At 40.8% G+C, this 19,142-nt stretch overlaps 1 protein-coding gene and 1 long non-coding RNA gene across 2 annotated transcripts; both read right to left on the bottom strand.

The window, feature by feature from the left end:
- Positions 1-5,323: 5,323 nt before the first annotated feature.
- Positions 5,324-14,403, bottom strand: LOC102453564 (mucin-6). Its single transcript, XM_075928796.1, has 4 exons — positions 14,223-14,403; positions 12,175-12,204; positions 10,887-10,989; positions 5,324-5,564 (listed from the first exon to the last, which is right to left on the bottom strand). The coding sequence occupies exons 1-4, from the start codon at positions 14,401-14,403 to the stop codon at positions 5,387-5,389; spliced, it is 492 nt and encodes a 163-aa protein (XP_075784911.1). The 3' UTR covers positions 5,324-5,386.
- Positions 14,404-14,449: 46 nt separating this feature from the next.
- On the bottom strand, positions 14,450-17,036 carry LOC142829252 (uncharacterized). The gene is made up of 3 exons (XR_012903679.1): positions 16,898-17,036; positions 14,852-15,370; positions 14,450-14,588 (listed from the first exon to the last, which is right to left on the bottom strand). It is a non-coding gene; the product is annotated as an uncharacterized LOC142829252 (long non-coding RNA).
- Between the last annotated feature and the right edge of the window lie 2,106 nt (positions 17,037-19,142).

Genomic DNA, 19,142 nt, shown 5'->3' with positions numbered 1-19,142 from the left:
GAGGATACCGTGGTTGAATGCCAGCCTATTCATTTCGGTTACATCTACACTTCATAGCTATTAGTTATCCTTCGTCTACACAAGCTGCCCGTTATTTTGAAATATTTTTCAAAATAATGGTCGTGCTATTTCACCATCCCAATAAACCTCGTTGCACAAGAAGTAAGGGATGGCTTGAAATAGCGTGTTATTTCGAAATGTGGTGCTCTGTAGACATGCCACATTTCAAAATAAGCCGTTTTGAAATAGGTTCGAAATAAAATACGCAATTTGCATAGTGCAAATTGCGTATCTTACTTTGAGGGTAGGGTGCTGTGTTGACACATCCTTAGACACAAGTGGGGCTCGGAACAGGCGAAGATACAGTCACTCCTCCCCCCGACTCAGGAATGTGAGCATAGATACAAGCCAAATGAAAATCTATTCAGTGGAGGAAATCAGCCATCTGAGTCAGGCTCAAATATTTAAATAAAATGAACTTTTCCACTTAAAATGCTGTTACAGAGCAGTTCTGTTGCTACCCTAAATAAGCTGTAGTTAATTGTCTCTCTTCCCCCTTTCCTGAGAAGGTATGATGTGCATGGCTACAAATTCCTATGCCTAAATTATGAAAACTACTGGGCTTATGTCCTCGGATGCTGCTGTGGCATGACCCTCTCCCAGCTACGTTCTGGAGCAATAGAATTTTCAACTTCTGACCTCAAAATGTGTACAAAGAAGAGCATGTTCTTGGACTTGGCTATGAATCTGGAACAAACCATTTTCCACAGAGAGCCCCTGAATCTCAGTATAATCAAACCCAAACATTAAACTCCCATCAAACTCTTTTTAATTGTACGGAAATAATACAACACTAGCCTCCCCTGCTTGTAGAGGGTGAGAGTGTGTGTGAAAGCACAAAAGATACTAGTAGCGGGAATAAAAGATACATCAGTAAGAGTATGTCTAGAGTGCCCTCTAAAATCGAAATAAGATATGCAATTTGCTATTTTATTTTGAAATTTGTTGCATCTACATGGTGCCAAATTTTGAAATAAAGCACTATTTCAAAACATTCCTTATTCCAGTGGTCCTCAATGCAGTGCCCGTGGGTGCCGTGGCGCCCGCCGGGGCATTTATGTGCGCCCGCCAAGTGCTCGGGGCCAGTCCTGCTCTGGGCACGCGGTGCTGGTCCCGAGTGCATAGGTGGCCCCGCCCCTGGGTACGCAGCGAATGGGCAGGCCCGGGTGCATGGGGAGCACCGGCCCTAGGTCTGTGGCAAATGGGTGGCCCCACCCCCGGGTACGCAGTGCATGGGGAGCGCTGGCCCTGGGTGCGTGGCTATGGGGGGTGCACTAGCCCCGGGCATGCAGTGAATTGGCAGCCTTGCCCCCGGACGCGCAGCACATGGGGTCGCTGGCCCTAGGTCTGTGGCGCATGCGTGGCCCCGGCCCTGGGCGCGCAGCACATTAGTGGCCCCACCCCCAGGCACCCGGCAGCTCCAGAAGGTTGGGGACCACTGCCTTATTCCTTGTGCAACGAGGTTTACAGGGATGTCAAAATAGCCTTGCGGCCTAGACGTACCTTAAAAGGACATGTGCTTGTTGCTGTGGCAAATGCCTCCTCTTCTGAGAAACGTGGCTGCTAACCCTTTAAGAGTTGTTGGAGCCTGAATAGGATGGGCAGAGTAACCGAGATCCTGAAGTTAGCAGGTCTGGAGTCCTGGGAAAGGTTGGAGTTAGCTAGTCAGTGTGTCTGCTTTGAGGTGGTGAAGGAAGAAACAAGTCAGTGGAAAAGCCTGCAGACTGAGAGGGGTAAAGGAAATTAAGTTCCATAGATGGAAAGGAAATTAGGATGTAATCAGAAATGGCGAAGTTGCTTGCACAAAGCATGGTTAAGGATGGCATCGCGGCTGCCATAAGAGAACTTGTCAGAACACTTTATTGCATGGATCATTCTTTACTCCCACTTTCTAATATTTGATTTCTCCCCAATTTTCTTCATTTTCAATTTTGTTCCATTAAATTTATACATGGCCAGGTGGCTTCCTCATTAATTCATTTGTCATGAAACCCAGGTTCAGTAAAAGGATCTTTACTCTGTGCCAAAACGATTGAGTTCAGAAAACTGTGAGGAGAGGCTGACAAAAGTCAGGGCTGAGCTGAAGTGACTGTTGAGTAGAAGAATAGGATTTTATTTGTATGCACTAGGGCTCGGAGAACATAAGAATGGCCATACTGGGTCAGACCAAAAGTCCATCCAGCCCAGTATTGTGTTGACCGACAGTGGTCAATGCCAGATGCCCCGGAGGGAGTGAACCGAACAGGTAAGGATCAAGCCATCTCTCTCCTGCCATCCATCTCCACCCTCTGACAGAGGCTAGGACACCATTTCTTACCCATATTGGCTAATAACCATTAATGGACTTAACCTCCATGAATTTATCTAGTTCTCTTTTAAACCCTATTATAGTCCTAGCCTTCTCAACCTCCTCAGACAAGGAGTTCCACAGGTTGACTGTGTGCTGTGTGAAGAACTTCCTTTTATTGGTTTTAAAAGCGTCACAATGACCCACTGTACCCAAACACACACCCTTGTATTGGGAGTAACATGACTTTGGCCTCTCAGGGACAGAAGAATTTGTAGTCTTCACCCTATTTTTAGATGTGCCTTTTCCCATTGATTGGCTGCCTTCCCCAATTGGTCCTCTTTGGGCTGAGAACAGCCAATCAAAGCTGCTGCAGGAAACAGAGTGCTTTTGCTGCCCTATTCTTCCTTAGAAGCAGACACACGTTGGCAGGGGAGAGGAAGCAGCAGATACTGTTTACTTAAGAGGCAGCAAGGATACAGCACTCAGGGCAGCCTTGCAATTTCCCTCTGCGCTACTGTGGGGAAAAAAAGAGTGAACTCCCCCTCCCCACCCTGCTACTCAACAGTTGCCCTAGGTCTGACGTGGAAGGTAAAGTAAAGAGTTTCCACAGTTGAGGGAAGAGTCAGGGTTTAAGGGACAAGCTCATAGATTCCAAGATCAGAAGGGACCATTGTGATAATCTAGTCTGGTCTGCTGTGTAACACACAAATAAAACTTCCCCAAAACCATTCCTAGCACAGATCTTGTAGAAAATCATCCAATCTTGAATAAAAACTTGTCAGTGATGGAAACTCCACCATAATCCCTCAATTTCCAGCCGCTGGGTGAAGTTATGCCTTTCTCTGCTAGACTGCACAGCCCATGGCTAAGTAGTTGTTCCCCATGCATATATTTATAGCATGTAATCCATCTAGTCACCCGTTAACCTTCTCTTTATTAAACTAAATAAACTGAGCTCTTTGAGTCTAGTCACATCAGGGCATGTTTACTAATCCTTCAATCATTCTTGTGTCTCTTCACTGAAAGGTGTGGTTGAGGGGGCAGAGTTCAGGTAGTTCTGGGAACTGGGACAGATATCAGGTCTGGAGGTACAAAATTGTGAGAATGGGACTGCATGCTTCTGGGGCTGGGGGAGAAAGAAATTTTGCTATACTTTGTTGCTCTAGGTTGTGAACATTGTTTTAAATGAGAAATGGAACAGGAAACTATTGAAGGATTACACAGATGACACCACTGCTGTGCTAGCTTTTTATTAGCAATTTATTGAACATAATTTGAAAATGCATCTCTAACCCATAAAACTGCAAGTGAGAGTGCATGTCTTGATAAAAGGCACTGAACAGCTATGGACAAATTGTGTTAACAGATCCCTCTGCTCTCTTCAGTTCTGGCTCCTCCAGGCATGCCTATACTAGGGAATTATTTTGAAATAACTCCCAAAATAACAATTTTAAAATATGCTTATTCCTCTTCCCAAGCAGGAGTTATTTTGAAATAAGCCCTTTATTTCCAAATAATGGGCTTGGTAGTGTGGACGCTCGCCTGTTATTGCACAATAACTCCATAGTGTAGACATGCCCTCCTACAAAAATGCCTCAACCGACTTCAACTGTCCATCCTGCCAAACTGTCCTGCAACTCCCAAGCAAATTACTGAAACCTCTACCTGTCTGACAAGAGAATCCCCACGCTTTTCTAGCTGTTAAATCTTCCTGTAATAGCTCCCATTGGCACTCATGCGCCCCGGAGATATGCCTTAATCCAACCCTCCCCTCTCTTCAGAATGCCTGCCTCCCAGTTTGCTATATAGTTGTCGACAAACCCCTTTACAGTGAGCCCTCGCTACTTCGCGGTTCGACCATCGCGGATTCACGACTTCGCGGACTTTTTTCATTACTTGTCTCCGACCAGTAGCATCTTCTCGCGGCCACTTTGTTTGCCGCTCTCTCGCCGGGTAGATGCTGCTACGTTACTGTGTAACTTTAACCTGTGCTGTGCGTGACTGTTTGAAGTTGAACTTTTTGTTGAACTTTCTGTTTAACCCCTGCAATGGCTCCCAAGCGTAAAGGGAGGGTTTTAAAAGTCTGAATATGCATGTTAAATATGGTGTCCCTACTTCGCGGATTTTCAGCTATCGCGGTCGGGTTTGGAACCTATCTACCGCGATAAACGAGGGTTCACTGTAATATCCATCTACTAACTCACTTTAAGACACAGTGAGCACACTGGACTCTCCTGAAATCCCCTCACTACAGAGCACCCCACATGTGCCAGCTTTTCCTTTTTTAGCAGAATATTTTTCAGTTGTTGCTCATCCAAACAGTTCCCCCAGCCTGCTATTTCACTGCCATGTATAACGTTTGTGTCTTTCTATAGTATTCATGTGTTGGCAGATATGTTGTCTTCATCTGTGACACTCTCAGCAGACCATCAACACTCATAAGTAAGCATGATGACCTCTCTCCTGGATATCATACCATTCTCTCACTCCCTGGCCAGCCCCTTGCTTCTCTATTCTCTTCTCTCCCAGCTATTCTTTGTAGATGTCATCCACTTAAGACATTGGCTAGCATTCTATGGATTAACAGATCATTTTGTGAATTTACAGGAACACTTCAGCTGTTTACAATAGAAAGTGCATTCTCACCCAATTGCCACTTGAACATAGAGGTAAAGAATTAGCAGTTCATCACATATTATTTGAAAGCACAAACCCTTCATTAGTATATAGTACACAATCAGTCAGGCCAGCCTTCAGCATTTGCTTAAATAATGCCCTGTGCAAGCCAGACACCTCTGGATCCTCCCCTTCAGCCCAAAAATTTAGAAATAAATTATTCACATCATTCTAACCCTATAGTTATCTGTACTCCAAATAGCTGCCCTGGTCGTGTCCCAGAAAGCTGGCCCATGTAATCAGCAGAAGTAGATATGAGAGGTCATGGTAACGAACAGTCATTGTTTGCAATGTTGTAAATTGTTATAGTATAATTTTATTAAAAACAAATCTGGTTTGATACTGCTTGGAAAGGCCGGGCTAGTGTGTGCAAACATCATAGTTACATTTGCAGCCACCAAATATGATTATCTCCATAATGAGCCTATTTTCAGGGTGATCTGGGTCTTGGCAAGGCATTTTCAGTTCCTTTTTATGCATTGTGATTGGTGTACAGCAGCCGCATTCCACATCTACCATCATCTTTGCAACATTCAGCCTGTTAAAATGAAGACAAATCAAGAATTTAATTAGATGAAACAGCTGTTTGCAAGCCCTTTGCTCAAGAGATGGGTTTACAGACCATGTTCTATCTTATATGGAAAGTACATCTCAAGAACATGCCTGCAAGTTTGATCCAGCTTGTTCTGAAGGGTTGTGTCATTTGTACTTCTGACCGAATGACATTGTAGGGATTTTGGCTGTAGTATGCTGCTGGGGTGGCAGTTAGAACCACAAATGTTTATGGCATGAGTTAAAACCCTTTGTGTTTCAAACATTTTAAAACATAAAAGGATACATTGAAATAAATATAAAACCCTGGGCCAGATCCTCAGCTGTTTTAAACTGCCAAGTCAGTGATTCATACTGTTTTGAGTATTTGGCTATAAGATTCAAAGATACACATAGATAAGCTTACAAATTAGAGGTGTATATATTTAAAATAATTTGATCATTCCCTCTAGGTAACAGCTGGTATCACAGAGACCTGGTGGGAAAATACACACAATTGGAATATTGGTATAGCAGGGTACAGCTTGCTCAGGAAGGATAGGCAGGGGAAAAAAGGAGGAGGTTTTGCCTTATATATTAAAAATGTACACACTTGTACTGAGAGAGTTGGATGTTGGAGACAGATTTGTTGAGAGTCTCTGGGTTAGGTTAAAAGGGGTAAAAAACAAGGGTGATGTCATGCTAAGGGTCTACTACAGACCACCTACCCAGGCAGAAGAGGTGGATGAGGCTTTTTTTTTTTAAACAACTAACAAAACCGTCCAAAGAGCAGGATTTGGTGGTGATGAGGGACTTCAACTACCCAGACATATGTTGGGAAACTAACACAGGAGGGCACAGATTATCCAATACATTCTTGGACTGCATAGGAGACAATTTTTTATTCCAGAAGGCTGAGAAAGCTACTAGGGGGAAAGCTATTCTAGATTTGATTTTAACAAATAGGGAGGAATTATTTCCTTCCAAACTATTTAGCTTGGGTGAAAGTGATCATGAAATCATAGAGTTCATGATTCTAAAGAATGATAGAAGGGAGAGCAGCAAAATAGAGACAATGGATTTCAGGAGGGCAGATTTTAGTAAACTCAGAAAGCTGGTAGGTAAGGTCTTATGGGAAGCAAGACTAACAGGAAAAACAACTGAAGAGAGTTGGCAGTTTTTAAAGGGGCTTTATTAAGGGCCCAAAAGCAAACTACAATCTCTTCCTGACTTACGAACCGGTTACGGACCAAGAAATTGGTCGTAACTTGGTTTGTTTGTAAGTCGGACCCCATAGAGTTACATGCAACTGCACTGTTTGTAAGTGTGGATCGCGTTCGTAACTCGGGGTCCGCCATTTATGACAGCTTCAGTCGTAACTGTGAATGGTCGTAAGTCGACTGTTCGCAACTTGGGGACCGGCTGTATTCTGCTTCATAAGAAAGATAGAAAGTATGGCAAGAGACCACCTTGGCTCCACCAGGAGATCTTAAATCATCTAAAAATAAAAAAGGAGTCTCATAAAAAGTGGAAACTATGTCAAAGTACAAAGGATGTATATAAGCCAATAACATAAATATGCAAGGGCAAAATTAGAAAAGCGAAGGCACAAAATGAGCTCAATCTAGCTAAGAGTAACAAGAAGACATTCTACAAATATATTAGAAGCAAGAGGAAGACCAAGGACAAGGTAGGTAGGCTTACTGTTCGGTAAAGAGGGAGAAACAATAACAGGAAACATGGAAATGGCAGAGGTGCTTTTTGATCTGAGGAAATGGGTCTGGCCCACGAAAGCTCATCATCTAATAAACCATCTTGTTAGTCTTTAAAGTGCTACATTGTCCTGCATTGTGCTTAATGACGACTTTGTTTTGGTATTCATCAAGAAGATTGATGGTGACAGGATGCCCAGCACAGTGAATGCTAGTGGAAATGGGGTAGGTTTAGAAGTTAAAATAAAAAAGAACAAGTAAAAAGTTACTTAGAAAAATTAGATGTCTGCAAGTCACCAGGGCCTGATGAAATGCGTCCTAGAATACTCAAGGAGCTGATAGAGGAGGTTATCTGAGCTTTTAACTATCACCTTTGAAAAATCATGGAATATGGGAGAGATTCTAGAAGACTGGAAAATATAGTGCCCATCTATACAAAGGAAAATAAGAACAACCCAGGAACGACAGACCAGTCAGTTTAACTTCTGTGCCAGGGAAGATAATGAAGCAAGTAATAAAGGAGTTAATATGCAAACACCTGGAAGATAATAAGATGACAGGTAACAACCAGCATGGATTTGTAAAGAATAAATCGTATCAAGCCAATTGAATAGCTTTCTTTGATAGGATATCAACCCTTGTGGATAAGGGAGAAGCGGTGGATGTGGTATACCTAGTCTTTAGTAAGGCATTTGATACAGTCTTGCATAGCCGCCTTATCAATAAACTAGGGAAATACAACCTACGTGGGTGCATAATTGGCTGGATAACCATTCTCAGAGAGTAGTTATTAATGGTTCACAATCATGCTGGAAGGGCATAACAAGTGGGGTTCATAGAGGGTCTGTTTGGGGCCAGTTCTGTTCAATATCTTCATCAATGATTTAGATATTGACATAGAGAGTACACTTATCAGGTGCGTCTAGACTGGCAAGATTTTGCGCAAAAGCAAGTGCTTTTGCGCAAAAACTTGCCAGCTGTCTACGCTGGCCGCTTGAATTTGCGTAAGTGCACTGACGTTCTAATGTAAGAATTCAGTGCTTCTTGCACAAATAGTTTGACGCTCCCGCTCAGGGATAAGCCCTCTTGCGCAAGAAGGCCAGTGTAGACAGGCACCTTAATTTTTTGTGCAAGAAAGCCTGATGGCTAAAATGGACATCGGAGCTTTTTTCTGCAAAAGCGCGTCTATACTGGGCACGGATGCTTTTGCACAAAAGCACTAGATGCTCTTTTGCGGAAATACTTTTAACGGAAAAACTTTTCCATTAAAAGTATTTCCACAAAATCATGCCAGTCTAGACGCAGCCATTAAGTTTGCAGATAATACCAAACTGGCAAGGGTTGCAAGTGCTTTGGAAGACAGGTAATAATTCAAAATGATTTGGACAAACTGGAGAAATCGTTTGAGGTTAATAGGGTGAATTTTAATTAAGACATTTAGAAAGAAACAATCCATTTCACAAATGCAGAATGGGAAATGACTGTCTAGGAAGGAGTACTGCAGAAAGGGATCTAGGGGTCATAATGAACCACTAAATGTGAGTCAACAGTGTGACACCTGCAAAAAAAAGCAAATATGATTCTGGGATGCATTAATAGGAGTGTTGTGAGCAAGACATGAGAAGTGATTCTTCCTCTCAACTCTGCGCTGATTAGGCCTCAGTTGGAGTATTGTGTACAGTTCTGGACACCACATTTCAAAAAGATGTGGAGAAACTGGAGAAGGTCCAGAGAAGATCAACAAAAATGATTAAAGGTCTAGAAAACCTTTGAGGCAAGGCTGAAATAATTTGACCTGTTTAGCTTAGAAAAGAGAAGACTGAGAAGGGACATGAGAGCTGTTTTCAAGTATCTAAAAGGGTGTCACAAGGAGGAGGGAGGAAAAATTGTTCTCCTTGGCCTCTGAGGATAGGACAAGAAGCAAGGGGCTGAAATTGTAGCAAGGGAGGTTTAGGTTGGACATTAGGAAAAACTTCCTAACGGTCAGGGTGGTTAAACTTGGAAATAAATTGCCTAGGGAAGTTGTGGAATCTCTGTCACTGGAGATATTTAAGAGCAAGTTGGACAGAATCTATCAGGGATGATCTAGAAGGTACTTGTTCCTGCTGTGGGAGCAGGGGACTGGACTCTGACCTCTCAAGGTCCCTTCCAGTTCTAGTCTTATATGATTCTAAGAACTAGGAACACAACTCCAATGAAAATTTGTGGGATTTGATTGCACAGTTTCCCTTGAATTCCTTTAAGCATTCCAACCTAAATATAATTTTTGTACCTTCAAGACTGTCCATTAAATTGTAGTGGGTCTCTGAAATAGCTGTTGTTTACACAGAGGTTATATTATGCATTACCCATTAACAACGTCTTTTAGCACACTTTAGAGGTTTAAATATTTATTTTCCTAACTCCAAGCACCAAAATCTCAGCTAGAAATCTGAGAGTCAAGCTATGTCACTTTCTGGGTCTGATGTCAATAATAGAGTATGAAATAGGAAACTTCCTGTGCTCTAGCTGTACTGATGTTACAGAGCTAATGAGTAAAAATAGTAAAAAATAATTTTAGACACTAAATTAAGCAGGTAAATCTTGTATTCTACCTTGAAGGTGCTATTTCTCATAGTTAATTTTCTGCTTATAGCCAGCTACATTTTAAAGAGCAAATTCTGTCATACTTAATATTTCCAATTAAATTAATGAGGAGGAGAAGCCTATGGTAGAATTTGGCCTAGAGCTCACAATTACATAAGCGTTTCAAATAGAGGAGCTGGAAATGGGAAAAAATATTTTTCCTTTTACTGTTTTTATACCATGTAAGCTAAAAAGAATGGAACAATCTGCTCAATATACCTTAAATTATCTATGTTTTAGCCTCTCTTTCCTTGGTGATTGTGAATATCCTTGGAAATACAAGTTATATCTCTCAAAAATAGTTCCATACTGTGCACCCTAAAATCTTTCTCCAATCTAAAGGGCTTGTTTGTTTACTACATATGGTATTTGGCTACTAATTTGTATAATTGCTGATGAAGAACTATGCTTGTTTCTAAGAATGAAGTATCTATTCACTGTTTTCTTTTTAATAGCCTTGTTCTGTATGTTGACTACTGTTGGGGATATAATAAACACCTCTATGTTGTTCAGAATTAGTGTACATCACAGTTGGACATCTCCATTCAAGTTAAAGATTCCTAGTTTTATCAGAGCCCTGGACCTTTTGCTCATGTAGTGCTATTTATTCACTGAAGTTGTTTGCTTGGGAAAGCCTTTTCATAACTGTAAATAGCATTGATCCATTCACAGCGTGATATCGTGGAGACTACTGAAATACCTTTATATGTAACATCACTGAATATCACTACGTTGGGAGACATTACGTTGTACAGTATGGTGACCTCCTCTGAACTAAAGAGAAAATCGGCTTGGAATCCTTAGAAGTGATCTATGTCTTGGACATAGATGCCCATACTTTTATTTTAAAGAAGTGGGAAAATATAGTTTTCTGCTTTATGAAGCAGTTCGGCAGACTACTACTTAACAAAGCATGTACTTGTTTAAAAAAAAGATAAAATAAAACTGTGGTTTAGCTTCTCTTTGTGGTGCAGTTTCTCATTGATCCTTACTTTGCTGAAGATGGACACATTCCTTCACAGCGGGTCAAGGTGACATTTGTAGTACACCCTTTGTAAGTCACTTGCTCATCATATTCAACCTCTCTACACATTTCTGTCAAATGTTAAAAAAAAAAAAAAGATAATTATCAGAAATCTAACCAGGAAATACTCGATTAGCTCTGATTGACTGAAGGCATAGAGGTTAAATATTCTGGGAAAAAATTTCAGTTAGACATTTTGAATAGGTTAAAGACAAATGATAAATTACAAGCCAATATAAAACAAGTAATTTTTAACTTAAACACTTAGGTTGAGTCTGATGCTGAAATAAGAAAACACATTTGAGAAAAGGGAAAGCAACTGGAACCACAAATGGACAAAATGGAACTCAATTTTAAACAACAAATTTAAAATGACACCCAATAGGGAAAACACTCAAACTGAATTACTGATGAGAATGAAAGGAAACAAGTAACATAGGCTATCAAACAAGTTCTGGTTAAATAATCTTTGATTTCTTTGCCTTCTAAATATTGTAGAGATTGATGGATTAAAGTACTTATAAAACTGCCTCTTCGATATAACATGTCCAAAAACAAATGGCAATCTGATATACCCAGCACACAGAATGCCAACTAGAGGGCCTGTGCATCAATCAGGCTAATTTTATAAGGATTTACTTCTCGTCTTCCCATTAGACTTGCATTCTACGTGAAACACACAATGTTACTTGTTGCTTAGTGACTATACTCAATAACGTTACTAAGTGAAATATGTTGACATTTTATATCATGAGGTAACTCAGATTAACACTTCACACTGAGCAAATGGACTGAAAGGTCCCATGGCTAGTAATGCTGTGAACATGGATTGCTTTCCCCCCTGGGACTCAGCCCCTCCTAATACGCTTAAGTGAGCATCCCTGATGGGTCCTTAAACTAGTGCTAAGCTCTCATCCAAAAGAAGGATTGCTGGGCTACAGAGCCAGTTAGGCTATCGTATTGACAAAGTCAATTGAATACATTTTTAGCAAACTTAACACCTATTCTATTAGCCACAAGGATGGGACGCCTCCTTCCAACCATTTTATTGGTTGAATCTCAAGAGCAGTATTTGAGCCCTTCACTTTGACTAAAACTTAGCTCTTTGAAAGGCATTGGTAATGTCCTGAAGGTTAGGAACTATATATGAGATACACACATAGGGGATGAACAAGTGTTAGAAGAAAGAAAATAGCAGAAATCACCATGGGAGCCAACACAGTTCAATTACCTTGCCCAGTGGCTGAAGAACTTACCTTTTAAAGGTGCTGTAGGAGGTATTTTGTCTGTGAAAGAGGAATACACAATAAATCATGTGAATAAAAAGAAACAAAGCAGATAACAAAACTTTAAAGATCAAATATCTGAGGAAATATTTTGAGATTTATTTTTTCTCCCATTCCAACAAGGGACTCTCAACCTGTGTGACATCAAAGGAAATACAGGATATTTTAGTTTGCTATAAATAGCAAAATACCATAGCCTTTAATCAGGGGGCCCAATCTTTGCACTGTAAAAATGATATTGGATTTATACAGTCTCTTCCCTACCCAGGCTATCAGAAAACACTTGACAAAATGAGTTATGTAATCCATTTCAAATGATTTTGGATGCATGAAACAAGATATTTTTCTCTTTCATCCAAAAACTAAACAGAGCTCTTAATGCTTTTTCACCTCAGTTACCAAAGGTGGTCAGTACTGCTGTGCAAAAAGAGCATTTGGTTGTCAGACACGTAATATGAGTGACTGCAGAATTGTGGTGGACACTACTGTGTAAGCAAGCAAAGATCTTCAAAATAGAGAGCTACTCTGACTGCAGTTCTCCTTGAGCAGACAGGGTTTTAAAGTACAATTTTCATAGGTTATATTTTGAAAACAATTACTAACATACTTTTGGAAAACATTTTTTCCCTACCTTTTCCAAATATCCTATCAAAGGAAAGATCTGAATGAACAAGTAGTTAACCTTGGAGAGACTGGTGTAGTTATCAAATTCTTAACTGGTATTCTCATGCTACATGCACTAACTCGCAAACAATTGGGAATTTATAACTCAAACACAATATTCCCATGCCCTTCATGCAAAACTGGTGAATAAGAGAAGTTAGGAGAAAAGGAAGACTTGTACAAGTGGACAATTTAAACCTTCCCATCCTATAGTGTCAAGTACCAGTTTCAAAAGTGGTCAGTGGTACTTCTAGCCAATTCTAATACCTTTTCTACATTAAAGGCTGAGAGAGGGGCTGTTTAGTTGTCAAAATTATTTTTATTACAGTGAGTTGAAGATGGTTCTGATGCTGACAGCACAGCAGATTTGTGGCAATCCTATTTTTTCCTCCTCTTATTAAAGGAATTATTTTCACAGTAGGAAAGGATATAAAATTGAAAAAGCATATTAAGTTAAGGTATAGCCAATTAATGTAATAAACATTTAGGATGTTTCTTGGCTGTTTTTACATGAATAGTCTACTTAAAAGTGAAAATTGTGTCCTGGTAGATGGCTATTTTGATTAATCTCTAAGGGTGTGTCTAGATTACCACGTTTTTGTCGACAAAAGTGGACTTTTGTCGATAAAACTATACCTGCGTCTACACTACTGTCGAGTTCTGTCAACCGTAAGTTGACAGAACGCAGCAGTTTTGTTGATGGCAGTAAAACTTATTCTACGAGGAATAATGCCTTTTTTCAACAGAGTTATGTCGAAAAAGGTGCTATTGCATCCATACTGTGCTTTTTCAAAAGAGAGTCTAGACTCTCTCTTGAAAAAGCGGCTTGCTTTGTTGACAGAACTGGCTGTAGTCTAGATGCTCTTTTTTGACAGAGGCTTTGTCGACAAAGCCTCTATTGAAAAAAGCCTGTAGTCTAGATGTACACTTAATGTCAATGTTCTGTTCAGAATATAATGAAAAATAAAAAGGTTTTGAATAGAACACAAATGGCATTATTATATCTTCAAGAAATACTGATGATGGTTGTTACGCATTTAGCGGTGGGATCTTAAAAATGCTGCCTAACTAAATACATTCTAAACCCAATAATATATTACTTCACATAAAGCCCATATTTTTCAGCTGCAGCAGCATGAGTATCAAAAAGGAAAAAGTGGAACGGAGACCATGAATGCAATTAGGGACATTTGTTAATTCTTCATTAGATCTCATCTGGTTTGAGGCTTGTGACTATAAGGTGTACTCTTATGTAAGCACATTTCAAAATGAAGTAAAACATGTAAAAAGTGATTGCAGTCTATAAAAGTATGAAAAACTATAATTCATTGTATAATAATACATTTAAAACTTACAAGTGGAATGCAATATTGTAGCGATTATGGTAGAAGGAGTAGTTGTTACATTGAATAGAGCTGTGGTTTTTGTTGAGGTTGGTGCTATATATGTAGTTGATTTGCTGATGGCAGTCTCAGCTGATGAACTAGTTGGGGTAGTTGAAAAAGTTGTGGTTTTTGGAGTAGTGGATGTTATCATGGTGTGTGTTGAAGGCGTAGATGTGAGGGTAGTACTTTCCGATATAGTTTTTTTGGTGATTGAGGTAGTGACAGGAGGCAGAGTTGAAAATTCTGTTGAGGTAGAACTTGGAGTAGCTGGTGAAGTGCTCATTGTGGATTTAATAGAAGTACTGGAAGTTGTAATTTTTCTGGTTGGCTCTTTCACTGCAAAGTAAGAGAAAGGGAAAAAGTGAGCGTGTGATGGGGCTAAATGAAGATACCTTCTCAAACTATCAAACAAGCAATTTAAATTCACATATATACAATATTTTGGACCAGTGAGCTTTCTGAGGTGATAAAAAAGGTATCAGAGTAATGATTCCAAAATTCTTGAATAAAGAAACCCATGTAGCGTAAAAACATTTGAAAGACAGATATTGTACCAGTAATTTCCCATGCACAGAATAAAAGCAATGACTAAAATCTACCGGTTGGTGTGGTCCTCGTTGTGGACTTAGTTGAGGTAGCAGTAGAAGAAATTCCAGTCAGTGTTGTGGGTTTTATGGTGCTTGGGGTAATGGGCTCCATCGTTGTCTGTGTGACAGATGTGAGTGTAGTTGGTGTGGTGGTTGTGCTGGATGTGGTAGAGGTAATGGAAGGTATAGGGGTTGTCAGTGATGTGGTTTTTGTGGTGGTAGAGGTGGTGGTTTGCGGGGAAGTGGACTTCGGTATTACGGTCTCTGTTGAACTAGTGGTCAAGGTAGTAGTCGTCAGAGTGACTGTTGTAGGTGTAGCTGGTACGGCAGTTGTGCTGGATTCTGTAGACATAGTAGGAGTACTTGTTGTCAGAGTTGTGGTTATCAGCCTAGTTTTTGGTGAGGAGGTTGGAGTGGACTCTGTAGAAATAGTGGTTTTAGACGTTGTAGAGACAGATGTGGTTGGTGTGGTTTTCGTCGTACTGATGGGGGTAATTCTTTGTGGCGTTGTGACTTCTATGCTTTTTGTTACTGTGAGGAAGAAATGAGTTGTTATGGTAAGACTGACAAGAAAATGGTGGATTGCAGAAGAAGAGTTTACTATAAAAATATGAAATAGGTTTTCAGAGGGAGCCCGACTTTGTGTTAGATTAAGCAAAAACATTTTTGGAAATAATTGATAAGTGGCCCTTTCTCATCCTTTATTAAAAAGAAATGGGGAAGCACTTGAATAAGGAAGTCCTGACTTGAGGCAGAATTGTAGGCCAAGATGACTCTTTTCATACAAAGCAAGTATAAAGAAAACAAAAGAAAACAGTTTGAATGCTGTGTGACTAAAGGAAATAGGCCTTCGCTAATCTTCAACCAAGGCTATTACACTGATCTAACTGGAAAATGAAATCTCACTGATGTACTCGTATTCCCAGACAGAAAGTACCCATGTTTTTTTACTCTTCTCTACAACCTTTTTAAAACTCTCTGGGTCTGTTTCCTTTCAATCACATTAATTGGAAATGCTTTTCAAAATGTGTCTTTCTCATGAAGGCAAAGAGACTGCAATTTGGGGTATTGGCCTCTATGTCCAGACCCAATAATTAGTTTGAGTAAAATATCTACACAATTCTAATAACTAAGGCCATGTCTTCACTAGGAAACAATTCCAAAATTACTAAATTTGACTTAAAAACTCCTAATATAACAAATTTGAACTAGCATGTCCTCACTACGGGGCTGCATTAATGTGGACATGCTACCTTGGACTTAAAAGCCCCAGAAAGCACTGGGGAGTAATTAGATTGAATTACTCTGTGGAGAAATTATTTAGAAATAGTGGCATTGGAGTGACCACACTCCTGTAATTTCAAAATAATTATTTTGGAATTAGTGTTACTCCTGATGCAAAGCAGGAGTACAGATTTCAAATTCTGTGACTTGTTATTTCAAAATAACGTACTTGGTAGTGTGGGTGCTCCACTTATAAATTCGGGAGGTTATTTTGAAACAGACTCCTAGTGTAGACCAGGGCTAAGAGTCTAAAAAGGAGGGGGACAATGGAGGAAGAGTAAGCTTTGCACAGTGAGTAAAAGCAAGTAAGAGACTAGGAAAGAATGCTATTTTTGCCATGTACTTCCCATATGAATGACATTCAATGTCCTATGCTGAAGCTTTGTGATAGGGGCTACTTTCCTCTCAAAGTCCCACTTCTCTATAAGATTCCAATTATCCAGTATCCTGCAACCTGTTTCCTCCACTTCCTGGCAACAAGCACCATGGCAAGGAGACTTGGCTTTGCCTCCAAAGGGGGAGATTGGGCTCCCTGGCTGTGCCAGATAGGAGTGATTGCAAGGTGACTTTTTCCAATTGACCTAAACAGGCCTATATGAGAGAGCAGAAAGCAAGGCCAGTTAATAAAAATGTTGCAATCATTTTCATAGGTGCAGGTGCCAAAAAGTAATGGGTCACAATTTTTTTATTAAAAAGTCTAGGTAGCTTAAAAGCAATTGAAATACATTATCATGCCAATAGTTACCCATGCATATAATGAAACCAATGACTTACATGTACCAGTTGGTGGTGATGTCCTGATTCTGAAGGTAGTTGGAATAGCAGTAGAAGAAATTGCTGTCATTGTTGTGGCTTTTATTGTGCTCAGGGTGGTGGATTCTGATTTCGTGCTCTCTGCAGAAGCATTGGTCGGGGCTGTTGTTATCGGAGTAATGGTTGTCTGTGTAGTTGGTGTGGTGGTTGTGCTTGTAGAAGTAAGGGCAGGAGTTGGGGATGTCAGCATTGTGGTTTTTGTGGTGGAAGAAGTTGTGGTTTGGGTGGAGGTGGAGATCTTCGTTGAACTAGTGGTCAAAGTAGTTGTTGTCAGAGTGACAGTTGTGAATCCAATTGGTGTGGCAGTTGAGCTGGACTCAGTAGATGTAGTGAAGGGAGTAGTTGTTGTCAGAGTTGTGGTTATCAACCTGGTTTTTGGTATGGAGGTTGAGGTAGACTCTGATACAGTGGTTTTGGATGTTGTAGAGACAGATGTCGTTGGTGATGTTTTTGTTGTACTTACGGGGACAGTTCTTTGTGATACTGTGGTTTGTATGGACTTTGTTTCTGTGAGAGAAAAATGTGAGTTGATATGGTGAGATTGACGAGAAAATGATGGATTGCACAAACAAAATATAGAATGAACATATAATAACCTAAATATGAACAGGCTTTTCAGAGAGCCCTTTGTGCTAACTTGGTGCTAGATTAAACAAGAAAAATGTTGGAAGTAATTGACAAATGGCCCTCTCTCATCCATAGTAATGAAGAAACTGGGTAGCACTCGAAATAAGTAACATTTCTGCCTATCCTGTTTTAAAAAAATATGCAAGCCTACGTACAGACTTGAGAAAGGAACACAGTGTGTGCCAGAGTGTGAGTGAGCTGGAGTTACTTACTTCCTATTGATGGAACATATATAAGGAGGGAAGAAAACCTGTCTCACTCTTTTGAGTTAGTGTAGGAAGGTTTTGTGTTACATATGTTCCTGCCTTAATGTCCATTGCCCCAATCCATTTGGGGTTGAATAGTTTTCTATGGGGAAATGAACTCTAGTCTCCTTGAAACCTAATAATTTTTATAAGATTCCACTTGCACACACGTGTCAACCCACTGCAAATGAACATAACATTATTTTAGTTTGCAAGTGTCTACCGCTATCCTTCGGAGAAGTTGAATGATTTCTGTTCTAACACTTGCCTCTGGTGGCAGGAGTTGGGGGCTCAGGGGAAAGACCAGCATGGGGTGGGAGCTTGGAGAGAATATGTAGCATTCAGGCAGAGGGCAGGAGGAAAGGGGCAGTGCTGGGGACGGGAGAGGTGGGGAGAGCGGCATTGGGAGAAAGGGCAGTATATGGACAGACCTCAGTAAGAAGTAGATGTGCAGGGACAGGATCTCAGGAACTAAAAGGAGTGGAAGGGTAGTTTGTTGAGGTAAGTGGCAGCATGGGATCGGTGGGGAAAAAGTCCAGACTGCAGTGGTCCCATCTTGTACAATGTTTCCACTTGGCATGTAAAATCCAGTTGAAATGTTAATCGGGTAAACGATATGTTTAACTGGTTAGCTGGCCCATGGCATGGTGGCCCCTGCAAACAGGGACTGCTCCGGCCAGGCCAGGCTGGGCGGGGCCCATTGCATTGTACCATTAGTGGGGGAGGGCAGGCTGCTTCAGCTCGGCCGAGTACCAGTTACCCCGGTAAACATGTTAGGTAATGGGGTTAACCAGTTACCCATTTACATCTCTAGACTCCACTGTCACTGACTTATAGAGACCAGGGATCTGCTGCTTAAGCCCAGTAAGCATACTGTATTTTGAGGACACTATATCAGCTGTAAGAAGTTATTTTGCATCTATTGTTTAGGATCCAGATCTCAAGGGAATCAATTTAAGAAACGAAAACCAAAACAGACCAAAAGAATTTGATAAAGCAAAACTTAAGCAAGGCTGAACCACAATAGGGATGTTAGCTATCGACTAATTTAGTTATCGTGTAACCACATGAACTTTTAGCAATTGCACAATTATTTGATAGTCAATGGGGGCAGGGCCAGTAGCCAATGCACTCCCAGCCCAACCCCCAGGGAGCCCCCTGACACACCATGCTGCTGCCTCTGTTTCAGAGGTAGCAGCACGGGGTGGCAGGTAGAGCCAGTCCATGAGGGGAGCTGCTTTAAAAGTATGTGGCGGGGGGATCCCCACCAAGCTGCTATCTCAGTCAGGGGCATCAGCATGAAGAGAGAAGGGGAGGCTGCTGTGGAGCAGCCT

This window comes from Pelodiscus sinensis, chromosome 4 (genome assembly GCF_049634645.1).
Source record: "Pelodiscus sinensis isolate JC-2024 chromosome 4, ASM4963464v1, whole genome shotgun sequence".
Classification (NCBI taxonomy): domain Eukaryota; kingdom Metazoa; phylum Chordata; order Testudines; family Trionychidae; genus Pelodiscus; species Pelodiscus sinensis.
Note: the sequence above shows the minus strand (reverse complement) of the source record. Positions and strands in the feature narration are given on the sequence as shown.

Excerpts from the sequence above, each read along its gene's own strand:
- LOC102453564 (XM_075928796.1), bottom strand. The coding sequence starts at position 14,403 with ATGATAACATCCACTACTCCAAAAACCACAACTTTTTCAACTACCCCA. Across the intron at positions 10,990-12,174 it reads TCCTACAGCACCTTTAAAAG|AAATGTGTAGAGAGGTTGAA; the intron begins GTAAGTTCTTCA and ends AACATTTGACAG. Across the intron at positions 5,565-10,886 it reads ATGTGTCCATCTTCAGCAAA|GCTGAATGTTGCAAAGATGA; the intron begins GTAAGGATCAAT and ends TCATTTTAACAG.